Here is a 14,180-nt window from a genome sequence, read left to right on the forward strand (position 1 = left end):
TTCCATACAAACTGACATCCCAAAGCCCAATTAATTATTTTATGGACAAAATATAATTATTGTTTATATAATAATTTTATATAAAATTACTAAACAAATTTTTCTATCGAGGAAAGTAATTACATAATGTAGTGGAAACTCTATAGAAGTAAAATATCCCAGATAATGATTAAATAATACAAATATCAATGGAAGTTTACCAGTATTCATCGATTTATTTCCTCGATTTTTAAAAATAAACTTGGTACAATAGTATGCCTTCATAATCAATTCAAAATGTAACAAACGATATTATTATTAATTTCACGTGTAACGTTTTTAGTATAGTATCTCACGAAACAATATGACAATAATTAGTATTATTATTTTATAATACTTGTCTGCGCTTTCCAAGCACAATTTCATCATTTCAATAAATCACCTATTAAAAGGAATAATAATAATAGAGACCTAAGCACGCATTACACAAATAAAATCATGTAGTATATTCATGTATGATCAAGAGCAATTGCGCGAAACGGTTAAAAAATGAAGCGACACTATTTATTTACAGAACACAGAGTGTATACTTGCGTGCTTCTATCGTATTTGTTTAAGCATGACCAGATATTAGCAGGTATGTATTCGTTAGCAGCCTGGTTCACAGTGACGAACGATTGGAAATTACAGATCAGTGAGTGAAGGGGTGCATTGCTCGTGGCGATGGTGTGTTCACGTGCAACGATATTTCCGCCTATTTGAAAAGTTATCATTAGATCTAATTGTAAGACATGCAAATGAGCAAAAGAGAAACAGATAAAAATATTTGTAAAACTAGGTTCCTTGAATGTACAGGCTAAAAGAATCCCTGATGGAGATATTAATTCTTTGTTTTCAACATAGTTGTCACCTTTTAATCTATAATATCGTTTCAGGCTCGTGAAAAAAGTTTCAACTGAATTCGATACATCTGAATGCCATAAAAATCTTTGTTTTAATATAAATTGAATATGAATTTTCTATCATCTGTAACATTATTAATTACGTTTCAACATAATCGTTAATCTTTGCAGTAAACGTTGACACAGGATAAGTATCAAATTCTTTTCTACTTTTAATGAAGTATTAACGATAAAGTAGTTTCATCAAGCACAGCTGTGAAAGAAATCATAGAACAAGGGGTCAGGCACCATTTTCGTGAAAGCAATACTATTTTTTCTATAAGTTCAATTTTATTTCTATTTTATTTCAAGTTTAACTTAATTTGAAATACCACTATACCAAGTTGTGCCTTAACCACTTACGGTGGCAACGAATTCAGTGACATAACAAAATCTCGCGCGAAAAATTTTGTCTTCACCTATCATATAGATACAGATATACACTAATTTTGTTTATTAATATTTTTGTACAAATTGGTAGATTTCAAAACAATTTGGAATATGTAATCCAATAAGACTATTGACGTGTGTAATATGTAAAATATGTAATATGTAAATATCTAACACAAGGTACAGTTCGGTTCTTTTGAGCTGAGCCTCGATCTTTGACTAAGTGGAAAACGCCCATTTTCTGGACAAAACTCAATAACTTAAAAAGTGTAAGCGATAGAAAAAAATGCTTCAGATAAAAGTTGTAAGGTACAGAGCTAAGCATATGGCAGTTTAATTGGTCGTTTATGTGATCGACTCGCCATACAGTACCTCCATAAAACTCTAATTACTTTGGGACATTTTCAATCCTCGGTGCGGTACAATTGATGATTAGTCATTATCCCCAATTACATTTCATCACTCGCTTTGCCCTGAAAGAAAGATTTCCCCAATATTACAAGTTAAGGAGGAGGTCTTAAAGATTTTTCTCTTTCAGGGTAACAAAGTAACAAATAACAAATAGTTCATGATTAACATTTTAATTTTGTCATTTAAGAGGCTTCATAATATCTCTGTAATGTAAAAATAATGTGTATAAATAACATTTATACACATTTTTTAAATATATTTATTAAACATTAATAATGAATACAAGGTAAAAATATAAATACGTGGGAATCCCGGAATGTCTATAGAGCGAACTTTGACCTCCTAAACAGTGGTTATTATTTATTGACTTCTAAAATAAAATCATTTTGTACAAGACGGACCATTTGGAAATTGGTAATCTTCAATTTTCATTATGCCAATGGTCGGATTTTTAGATTTTGTCCACAGACGACCGTACTATGTGCGCGTCAAAACGAAATCAGACGCTAATGTTCGTACACCCCACTTCGTCGCATTCCGTTTCGCTTGCGTTCTTTGTCGTGCGATTCGGCTAATAACAAAGCGTGCCGAAATGAAGTCGCCATAATAACCGGTCCGAGCACGACCAGTGAACATCTCCCGTTGACCTTCTACCCTTACCTACTTATGGCCGTAAGATCGAGAATCAACTCAAAACAGGTGAACTGTAACTATGTAATTATAGAATGTTATAATTTAGGGCATGAAGAGTTATTACGACTCTAAACTATTCTCCATTTTTGTAAACAGATAATTGACAATGTAAATTTCCATAAATAGCTACCATCTAGTCAGCATTCAGCTCTCCTCCTTCTTCACGTGCACTTTTGTTCTCTTTAATTCCTGAAATTGTTTGAGACATTCTTCCACTGCTGAATGTAGGCCATCCTCGGTTTTCTCGAAAACTAATTCCAGAGATGCGTAAAGAGTTTCCAAATCAAGACAGGACCAGGCTTCCGTTGCTGTGGTAATTTTCTGAAGCAACTCTTCCGATTGGGAATCGTTTAATTTCTCGTTACTCGATGCCGACAAACTTCCAGCGGAAGTGTTTCTTGAGCGTTTCGGTAACGGTCCTTCTCCAGAAGCGCTTGTCTTCCTCTTGATATTAATTTCTAACGATCGACATATTGTTATTAGGCTGTGACTTTTATACACACATATCAATTTTAATTAACTAATTCATAGAAGTTATAGTGAGAATAAAGAAATGATTTGATTGTATTGGAAGGTTTATCATACAGTAATAGTAACAAAAATAATTTATTTAACTTAAATTTTTCAAATAAATTATATATATATATAATATAAATAAAGGAAAATAAAAAATAAATAAATCCGATAAACATTAAAAGTTTAGTGGCATTAAGGGAGCATAATCGTTTGAAATCTCGAAAGAACGTTTCTCGAATCTTTTTTGTCCCAAGCACTTGATAAGTTTTCTAAGTTTCAAAAATTATTTGGCATATCGATTTACCAAATTCGATCTATAAAGCATATCTATATTTGTGTGCATTCAATTCTTTTTCGGCTGTCTTCTATTGCAAACACTACATGTGAATTCGTTTTAAAAGGACATTGTTAACATTGTTTCTTATCACTAGTTAAAATTTCATAAGAGAAGGTTGTCAAATTTCTTTATCAATAAAATAAAACACAATTTCTTATAGTTAATTTTCCATGATTAATGGAAATTATGTATTCATCAATTATTTTTTCTGTTAACTTTCCATGTGCTTTTTTCTGTTACGAAGGGGTTACAGAAGTATCCAATAATTTTACGAAGATATCCAGATTCTAAAAGAAAGCGGTGAAAATTTCTATATATTTGAATATGTCGAAAAAACAAGCACGTAAATTAATTTTTTCAACTAACTGATTCTAAAAAAATGGATATCTCATTAACGTTTTTTACGTACTGTACTGAGTATAAAACAAATAGAAAATGATAAAGAGTAAAATCCGGAAGTTAAGTAGAACATAAGATAAAGAATTGTCGTAACTTGTGAGTCTATGTTTCAATTTGTATATTTCAATTACTTGATTTCCTACTTGTTAATTGAGTGGACCGTACGGTGCAGAGTTTATTACGAGTTTTCATTCCAAGTTTCGGCCTCCGTGATAATGACGCATCTTCTATTGTTGTTGTGAAATAATAATATTACATATCGCCATTGCCTTCTAAATAAATTGAATAGGAAATCGCTGGATCGCTTACGTGTTGTTGAATTCTCCGAACAATTAGCTTGCAAGATCGATTTCCGCTTCTTTCCTCCCTCCTTGGCCTTCTTTGGATGCGTTTCAATTTGCCTATAATCTACTGTTCATATGGCAAGTTAATTAACCAAATTAGTCTAGGTACTGTCAACATTAATTTTTGGTAACCTTTCCGTTTATCAAAAAAGACTTTTCTTTGAAGCAACTTCATGTGTTTGTGAGTATTCAGAATATTAATAAATAATTCCTACATTAAACAGTTGTCCTAATTAAATTAATTTATCACACACAATAATTCAACATAAAATAGTTACAGATACCTATTTAGTAACAGACTGCAAATTTTCCTGCAAAATTTCGTCTGAGTAAATTATAATTTATAAAGAGGTAAATTCTATCAAACAATTGAAACATTAAAATTGTTTTCGTTTCCAATTTTCTATAGGTTTAGTATTCATAAAACGCGCTAAAAAGAATCTTAATACCATTGTATAAGTATATAGATTATGAAAATTGTTGTGAAAGAATCTGCAGTATAGTTATTCAGTTCTCTGCGATTGATCGCTGCCATACCTTGCGAAGATTGATTTGATTCAATATCGTCTGCCGAATGGATGAATAATTGTTTGAAGAATGATTCACGTTCCTGCTCTGCCGGTGGCACAATTTCGAACATTTCGCCTCGATGCTTGTCGAATAGAGAAGCGACCTAACAATGGAGTTCAAAAGATATCGTGCTGTAAGGAATCAATAACAGTTGTAATTACGTCAAATGGTACTCGATATAATGATCTTTTAAAAATTTCTACAAATTTTTTATTTCATTTTAGCGTTTTAATTTTTCCTGTATAATCTAATCCGACAATAGTTTCTTTTAGCATTTTCTTTTTTAGAATTATTGTATTTGAAAAGACATTATTAATTAATGACAAGAAAATACACATCAAAATAAGAAGCAAAAATATTAATATCCTTAAAATAAAAAGAGTTATAATTTCAGTAGTACTATTGCGTATTTCTATATATTATAAGCAAATATATAGTGTATATTTCGTATATCATATATTATAGATAAATATTCACGGAACATTATTCAGAAATAAAATATGTGTAATCCTCCATTTTGTATTTAAAATTAAATACGTTTTTAATCTTTGATAGTAACATCTCTTACGTCTTCTGGCAGTTCTTTCACTGAACAATTCGCTGTGGTCAAAATTAACATATACACCGATCGATCTAAACCCTGCATTAGAGATGTAAACACGACTCGAGCTGCTTCATCTACTAGCTCCCACCATGCTAAGATATCGGGAACGTAGAGCAAGGATGGTAAACTCCGTCGAGCCATCTTCATCTTCTAATTATTCAATCGATAACAGAATCTCATTTAATATAACAATTAGTCTTGAGAAAAGAAGGTTATAGATAAAAGTATACAAGTTATAGATAGTTATAGAAAACGGCATTAATAAATGAATGTTACTAGAATCTGTGTTGCGGACGAAAAGATTGAAAATTAAAATAAAATTAACATTCGAAATTTCGTATTTCGTCATATGGCAACGTGAACATAAATTAATATTCTTTTAATCGTAAAACATTGGAAGCTAATAGTATTAAGTTTATATCATGAATAACAAATAAAAATGATTAGGTACTTAAGTTCAAAATACAACTACATAGTGCAGATCGATTTATGTTTAACTATACGATCAAATGGATGCTAACTTGCTAGCAAAATTAAGAACTGCATGATTTTCAATTTCAGAAATATTTAGTTCATCGGGTCAAAAATCCATTGTATCTAGTTACTTGAATGATGGCTTCTTCTGCAGCTTTGCCAGTTTCCTCGAATAATGTCGTAACGTCTAACACATGACAAGGGAGGTGTTCCAAAGTATGAAGCAATGCTGGTCCCAGATGACGAGTGTGGGAGTCATCGTTGCCGCATAATAAAATTCTCGGGCAGCTGGTCGATCTGGATGGAGCTCTGCCAGTGCTGTTAAAAAATGCCTTGAAAACTTTTTAACTCTTTATAGTCACTGATTGTTCAAATGTCTATACAACCCTGTAAAGATCGAAACAAACTACATTTCTCGTGGATTCTCTTAAACAAATGTATAACAAGTCAAAGTAACTTCGTTACCGCGAGTAAACAGTTTCTTACATTTTAGAAATCTATTTCTTACGTGTATACAGGTTTTCCTATTGTAATCTATAAATGCAATTATTTCCAGAACTGTATAGTATATAATATATAATAATAATTTGTCTAATAAAAACATTATACTAAATATATATATATATTATATTTAATAAATATGTTATATATTACATTATAAAAAACTTTATAGTCCAAATAAATGTTTTTATAAAACAAAGAGGTATACTAAATCTGTACCGATTTTCATAAAAATTTCTAGTTTGCTCAACTTCATTCTGTAGCATTTGCTATAAATGATAAAGATTCGCAGTCCGTACAGAATCAATCTGTGAAAAGACATCTCTAAATCTTAGCATTGTTATCGTCGTCGTTACTTTTCATTATTCATTATTGACCACATCCCCAACCTACATTTTCAGAATTCATCAGAAATTGATTAGCAACGCGCAACTGGGAAACGTCAGCTTAGCGTTTGACATGATTTATCTAAGAGTAGTTCAAGTGGATTGTGACCTAATACTCACATGACGTCGCAGATTAACATTCCTGTTGGGCAAAGGATCTCGAGCTGTGACAGAATGCGTGACAAATTATCTTGTAGCAGAGGCTGTATCTTAAACGACAAAGATTTCACAGGCGCGACCGAAACGCGGTGGGACGCTGGTACGATGTTTTGTCTAGCCTTCAGAAAATCTTGTTTCTCGACCTATTATGAAAACGTTTGTGACAGAAATTCTGACGATTCAAGTGTAAATATTTATACAAAAATATAGATTCTTAAAAAGAACGAATTCTATATAGATTCTTTTACAAAGACAGAAACAACCAATAAAAATAAAAATATCATTACTCATTAACCACGCGTTTTATAATGCGCTTCACAAGACTACTTACACGAGAGTTATTTTATTAATCTCATACCCTATAATATTTCATATTATAAGAGTCACAATTCTTTCAAATCCAAATTAACACTAGATTTACGGAACCCGTCAATTTGACGGATATTGATTTTTTTAAACATTATTTAGTAACAGTTTCAGTTGATCTTGATTCGTGCAATTATGCGAATACGCATTGCAATACTCTAGTTCTGAAGTTACAATTTCCGCGATTTGTATATATGAACAAGTAATTTTCTAGAAACAATAGAATAAAATATAGAACAAATGTCCGTAAATCTAGTGTTAAATATTACTTTTCTATTATCAATGGTGATGCTTCAAAGTAAACGTAGACATAGAATGAGCGAGGAATTCTTTTCTTCTTCTAGTGAATTATTATGAAGGATAAAATAGTTCTGCCGAGCGCAATTGTAAAAGAAATCATAGTGCAAGGGGTTAAAAATAATTATTAAAAATAATTTTTTAGTAGGAAAAGAAGTTACTTATTGTTACGTCTATGATTACTTTAGAAGTTCAATATTCATAAGAGCAGAATAGCATTCGCATTCAATTGACGCGGACATACAAATATACATGTTTATTAAGTTCAATTTAGAGTCTGCGGACGTGTTGCATCGAATACTGTAAGACACGAAACAATTTTTCTACGTTGAGTTATCAACAATTTTTACTATAAATGCATAAAATATATTGTTCTATAAGAATAAAAAAACTGCATACTTGTCTGTCTAAGGGAAACAATTTCAGTGCATACGAAAGTTCGTATTATAAGATTTTTAATTAAAAAATAATTATTTGCAATCTTTAACCCAAAATAATAATATTCAATTTTTTAATTTTATCCTGGTAATTAAGGATTAGCTATAATTCTTGATTTTGAGATGTCGTAAATGTAAAATTTTCATTAAATCATTCCATTGGTAGTAAAAGGGTTAAGGTAAATTAACTTTAAATAATTCTTGTCATTCTTTTAATTACTTTAAGGTGCCGTTCGCTAATCTGGTATTTCGCTTTCGAAGTGTATATTTCCGGGTAATTCCTTCGAACACAGCACATGACAGCTTCAGCGCATAGTGCTTGCAAATCGCTGCCGCAAAAACCAACCGTCTTTGACGCTAGATAAGCCAGAAACTTCTGTGGTGGTTTGTGCTTCCAAGTTTTAATGTGCACCTAGTACCATGTATAATATCAATATTTCAGAAGACTGTTATCCTAAAAAAATAGTCGTAAATTTTAGTTATGTATAATACACTTCTTTAAAATGAATCTTCGTGTTATATATTTTGATGGGCATTATCGGTTTTTAACGTTATCTTTCCTTATGATCCATTGAAATTTATCTAGCAGTGACAGTATTTAAAGAAGCTCATTCCTATAGTTTGAAGATACTCAAAACAATTCAAATAGTACTTGAATCGATTGCAATAGATGAACGCAACACCGGCAGAATAAAGAATGCTGAAAGAATTGTTCAAAGAAAAGCTAATAACGTTTTTTAAATCATTTCTACGAGAAAAAAAACGTATTCGATATGACTCTAAAATACACTATTAACTGTGAATATCATATTTTGCTTTTACATGTGAAATCTATATAGTAAATGCCCGATGCAACATGTTAAAACTCAATCGTCCGATTTACTTGAAACTTTGCAAATATATTCATTGAGTGTCCCTTTACCGTTCAAACCAAAACTAAATCAATTTTCCCAAAATATGAATGTAATAATTTAAAGAATAAGTAGTAGCAATCTTTTCACAAAACTCGAAAATTTGTTTCCATTTTATTTCTTTTTTCATCGTGATCATAACGGCTATCATATCTGTCAGGAACAATTCTTTTCTCGAAGTCTTCTCACAGAAATGATATAAACATATTGTATACCTTTTATACAGTAGATATTAAGCAGAATTTTTTAAAAATGCTAATCTTCGTTTATGTATCTATGGCATTATATTTTAAAGTGTATCATATCCAAGAACACTTTTAATAAAGAACATATTTTCTTTATTTTTAATCATTTTTACTATCTTTTTTATTATTTTAGAAATTATTTTGCTAATGATACAGAATTTATTATAAGTATTAAATAGAAGCTATTTTGCCCACGTTTCTGGAGAGAAACAGCAGAAAATTGCTCGCGACTGGAAAGTTAATAACATACAATCTTCTTTAAAAACTATTACCAAAAATCAATTTACTTATTTACTGTCACAGTAGAAACTGTTTAAAGAACTATTTCCATTAAAAAATGTTCATTACTGTCAACCAAATAATGGCATGTTTAAATTTTGAGTAAATAAAATGAGATGAACTAAACTGAATCAAAATAAAATAAGTGTATAATGTACTCGTAGCATAGATTACGAATAGAGTGAAAACAGTATCAGACACCGTGCAGTTTACCACAATGATAACTACATGAATCTAAATTCGTCGGTTCTCTTTTAACCCCTTAACTTGTACGCTCGAGTTAATTCGAGCGCGCTAAACAGGCGAAACTGTGAAAATAACAATGTGAAAGCAAAGAAAAAAAATCGTTTTATTGATATTTATCATTTACATGGGATTGTAAGCTGTAACACTTATTTATTCGAGAATAAAATATAGCCTTTTTCCATGGAACAAAAGCGCAGTATATCAATATTGAGTTTTTTTGGCCGGTTTTTTAAAAAAAAAAACTGTGCGTTAAGGGGTTAAACCACCCAGTGTAGGTGTGTCGATAATAAAAAGTAATAATTCTATGGAACTAACGATACCAAAAGTATTTCCTTTCTCGCATTGTAGCATGGCAACGGAAAGTATAACTCTCTGTCAAACCGACCGGGCCTCCTTAACGCTGGATCTATAGCATCGATTCTGTTCGTTGCTCCAATTACTATGATCTCTGAATTGTTCTCCAAGCCGTCCATCAAGGCCAAGAGAGTGGAAACGATACTGGCATGCACAAAGTCTTGTCGGCTAGATCTTACGGGTGCCAACCCGTCGACTTCATCGAAAAAGATGATGCAAGGTTTTGATTGTTGAGCCTGGAAGATTTATTTCCAGGAAAAGTATTCCGTTATTAATTCATCGACTAATTCATGAGCTTTGAGACTAACATCAATTTGTGCAGCACCGCGGGAAACACTAAACGTATTGTATGTTTTCGCTATCGAACTGTTTCTACGATGTAACACTGTTTCCGTAGAGATTAACATATTTACTATAATTGTCACATAAATGTGTACATATTTGTGACAGTCGAGATTTCGTATTTTCTATGAAAAGGACTGTATCTTTAAAAAACATTAGAACATAGCATGTTTTACAGAAATTTTTCGTATTTCTATTCATTTGTTGTAGTTTCAATGCAATTAGATCCCATTGTACCATAATTGAAAAATTCGTATTAAAGATTTCATCATTTTCACATTGTCGTAGACCCCATTGATGAATTTGCGTCAGTCTCTCTTATGTAAGCCTTCGTGATTTCCCAAATAGGGGTAAAAGGACATAAAGAAGAAAAACAATTTAATATAACATTGAATATTCAAAAGACCCCAGCAGTTACTTTCCCGCCATTCTCTGATAAAATTTGAGTATCCAAGATGTTTCCAAATTGTGTGTATTTATTATCATAAGCCCCTTCGTAAAAAAAACTATTTCGAGTAATCGACAGTAAATAAAGTATTTTTAAGAGACATATCTATTTTAATTCGAGTTTGAAACATTTTCTGGCTAACATCATCAAGTTGATTATTTATTTCAGTTTATCTTATTTAAATAATAATTATTGAAATATATTTACCAATGAGAAAATTTTCTGAAGTTTCTTTTCGCTTTCACCAACCCATTTACTGAGACAGTCGGAACCCTTACGGGATATGAACGAAACTTTACGTTCCGAGTTGCTGCACTCTACAGCCAAGGCGCTGGCTACGAGAGTCTTCCCTGTGCCTGCGAGACAGAGATCGTCACTCGAAAATCACATTTTCTATTATACTGCGTGTATTTAACACGTTTGTGGACAACTATTGCATATGTAGCACTTTAGCTTTGTTCTGGTGGATCACCACTGTATATTCAGTACATTATCTTTTACTAATTTCTATAATCAGATAGAAAAACTTATGGTATTTGGATATTATATGGACCATCTTTATTTCCTAATTGAAGGTCACGCTGGTCAGTCATTCGGATTAGGTCTGGGTTATTTATTACTCTTATTTATTACACTTCGTGAGTTGTAGCTGATGCAAAATGTCAAATGAAAGCTTGCTAAAAAACTGAAACAAAACAGGCCAATTCCTCAGTGGATTAGAATGCGTACTGGCAACACAATCCGGTACAATGCTAAGAGGCGTCATTGGAGAAGAACTAAATTGAAGCTGTAAATTTCTTCTAATTTATGTTTGCTTCAATTTCCTTACTATATTTTAATTACTGATTCTTAAATAAATTTAAATTAAATAAAATTTGTTAATTAGTAATAATTTATATTAATAGTTTATTCATTATATATAACATATATATTTATTTCTTATAATTCTTAAATAGAACCCTCTGCTTTCTATTCCATATTTTTGAAACCCACATACAGAAGCTTTCAAATCATAGAAATGAAATTTTTCGAGTAACTCGTTATCAATATGTCAGCATCCAAATTTGCCGGTTTGCCGGTAGTGATTAAGAATTGTGACGCAACAGGACGTGTCAAGGTCACGTCACGGTCTAATATTTCCCGCCGTGATATATAGTATTTTATACCCTGTAATTTTTGTTTATCACCATATATATATGGTGCAGTAAAATCCATTTTAAAAAAGCATTCACCAAAGTGCATGAAAATCATTTTACAAAAATATTAACACTTAGACAACCGCTTAAAATAAACTATAACCTTTTTAATTAGCTTTAATTGAACTCACTTAACCGACTGTGTTAAAAACTTTGTTTTATAAAAGCAAGAAAGTTATTCGATGAACTGCAAATAACTCCAGTTCAAGACTTGTGAATCAACAAAAGGAAATAATCTCTTTCTCTGCTAATTCGTGCAATACTCAGGCGTATCTAAGCCAGAACATTTTCTGGTTCATTTTCCCCACTCTTTCCACAGTCACAATTTTTTCGCTAAGCTTCAGGTATGTTAGCGAATCCTAGTGTCCGGCGTTAGTAGAATTCCTCCAACTAGTAAATAACTGTTGTATACTGCGAGAATTAGGTGTCGGTCAATAGTAGAGGTACTTGGGTATGCATAATTTAGGGACAACTTCCAGAATATTCCTCGATATTCTCTTGTACACAATTCCTAAAATAAGCGAAGAAATAGGGACACGATTCGAAGAGTTTCAGCCTACCTAGAATTTTCAAAATTTCTATACATCCCAGTAGCTGCAGGGATGTCTCGATTGTTTCCAGGTAGAAATTTTTCATTTATGATTTCCAGGAGAATAGGCTAGGGCTTCTCGTAAAATCATTTAACACGTGTCAGAGGGTTTCATTACTGCACGAGAATCTGTTTACTGTCCAACTTTACTGTTCAATAGAAACATTTCTTTTCGAAAGTATAATACAACCCCGCAAATGTGCAAGTTGGGAATATTTCGGAAAGTCGCCGAAAACCCTCTCACCTTCTCTGGATGCGACTAACAATAAGTTAGAAAGTAAAAAAATTGTCAACAACTTGTTACGAAAGTAAGTTTCACTCATGATTAGAGCTTAACGGGTTAAAAAATACACAAAAAATGTAATTTTAATGGATGCGTAATTTCTTCCGTATTTACACAGTCGCTCAACATTTTGCTCATTGTTCCGGAGGCTGCAAGAATAGGAGGATGATTTGTTCTAACAGAAACGATCGAGAGATCTTGAATGCTCGAAAACATGTATTCAAAGGAGAATGCTAAAAATAGGCGATTTTTGGACGACCTCCGGAGTAAAAAAAATGTTGCTAACTAGGAAACTAAACTAACTGAACTAACTAACTGACTGAGGAACAAAAAATATAAGTTCCATTATTCCGGGAAACGTCGGGGAAGTCATAAAAAAAATACGAGTTACTAAGTGATTAACATACAAGTAAACTATTACAAATAGGAAACAAAAGAGTAAAGTTGTAATCAAATGAAACATAAACATAGTTATGTTGTTATTACCTCCAAATGGTTTTTTCATAACTTTCTCGACGTTTCCCGGAATAATGGAACTGACATGTTTCGTTCCTTAGAATGCGAAGAATCATGCTGTAACAAAATTTTTTGTTCCGGAGATCGCCCAAAAATCGTCTACTTTTCACACCCTCCTTCTCGAGCACTCCACCTTCATTGTACTTCTTTCAATTCAAGAGGAATTGAGCAGTCGAGTGCTCTAAAAGAATTCGAGCATTTCAATCCAGCCGTAGTTTCGAACGCTGCTCGACCTATCTTAACCCTTTGCACTCGAAAATTTTTCACTTGAAGTATTCTATACTTTCTAATTATATGTAGACAACATTCTTTAAAATGAATTTAACAAGAAATCATACATAAATTAGGTACCAACGTTATTTTCTTTCAATATTTCACGTATCGATGCAGTATACGAAGGTTAATGGTAAATGCCAAAGTTTATAATTTTTCTGTATCAAATCATCTGGCGACTGGAAGTCGCCTCTCGAGTGCAAAGGGTTAATCTTGAGTACCTAAAACTTTCGAGGTTTCGAGCATTCGTATGTAAGAAAATACCAGAAGAAACGCCGCACGACTTTGTCAGTCCATAACGAGGCACAGCTTTTCGACAGGTAGTGCTTAGTAAATCATCGATCGGTAGGGATTAATAAATAATCGAGTCGTTCGAGCTCGTTCAAATTGGCGGTTAGCTGTAAATGCTTCAGCTTCTCAGTGACCGTTCGAGCCTACTCGACTCAAGTTTCGGCTCGAGTAGGCTCGAATAGTTGAATACTATCTCTAACCGTTCACTTCCCGCAGTCCCCAAAACCGTAAAGCCGCTTTCAGACGATGGTACACGTACTGCCAATACGGTAGAATCTCATTTATCCGAAATAATAAATGCCGAACTTCTAATATACAAACTCCTAACTGTATTGAAAATATGTACGCGTTCGTATAACTGAAAGAAGGATTATATTTATGATGTAACAGTTCTTTGAAAAAT

At 32.3% G+C, this 14,180-nt stretch overlaps 1 protein-coding gene across 3 annotated transcripts in view; it reads right to left on the minus strand.

The window, feature by feature from the left end:
* The window catches only part of LOC116431719 (ATPase family AAA domain-containing protein 2-like), a 19,470-nt gene continuing 5,290 nt past the window's right edge, over positions 1-14,180 (minus strand). Inside the window, exons 3-13 of one of the 3 annotated variants that reach the window (XR_012998285.1) lie at positions 10,837-10,985; positions 9,806-10,075; positions 8,025-8,216; positions 6,666-6,847; positions 5,790-5,976; positions 4,548-4,683; positions 3,976-4,077; positions 3,798-3,893; positions 2,545-2,872; positions 1,683-2,431; positions 1-421 (exon numbers count right to left, since the gene is read on the minus strand). Coding sequence is in view for 2 of the 3 variants with exons in the window: in XM_076366326.1 (XP_076222441.1) it covers positions 2,559-2,872; positions 3,798-3,893; positions 3,976-4,077; positions 4,548-4,683; positions 5,790-5,976; positions 6,666-6,847; positions 8,025-8,216; positions 9,806-10,075; positions 10,837-10,985 (1,628 nt within the window). In the remaining variant the exon portion in view is untranslated. Of the gene's footprint in view, positions 734-1,203; positions 2,432-2,544; positions 2,873-3,797; positions 3,894-3,975; positions 4,078-4,547; positions 4,684-5,789; positions 5,977-6,665; positions 6,848-8,024; positions 8,217-9,805; positions 10,076-10,836; positions 10,986-14,180 lie in introns of those variants that run through there. The other 2 variants (XM_076366326.1, XM_076366325.1) reach the window with 2 other exon arrangements.

The sequence above is a fragment of the Nomia melanderi genome, chromosome 3 (assembly GCF_051020985.1).
Source record: "Nomia melanderi isolate GNS246 chromosome 3, iyNomMela1, whole genome shotgun sequence".
In the NCBI taxonomy this organism is placed as follows: domain Eukaryota; kingdom Metazoa; phylum Arthropoda; class Insecta; order Hymenoptera; family Halictidae; genus Nomia; species Nomia melanderi.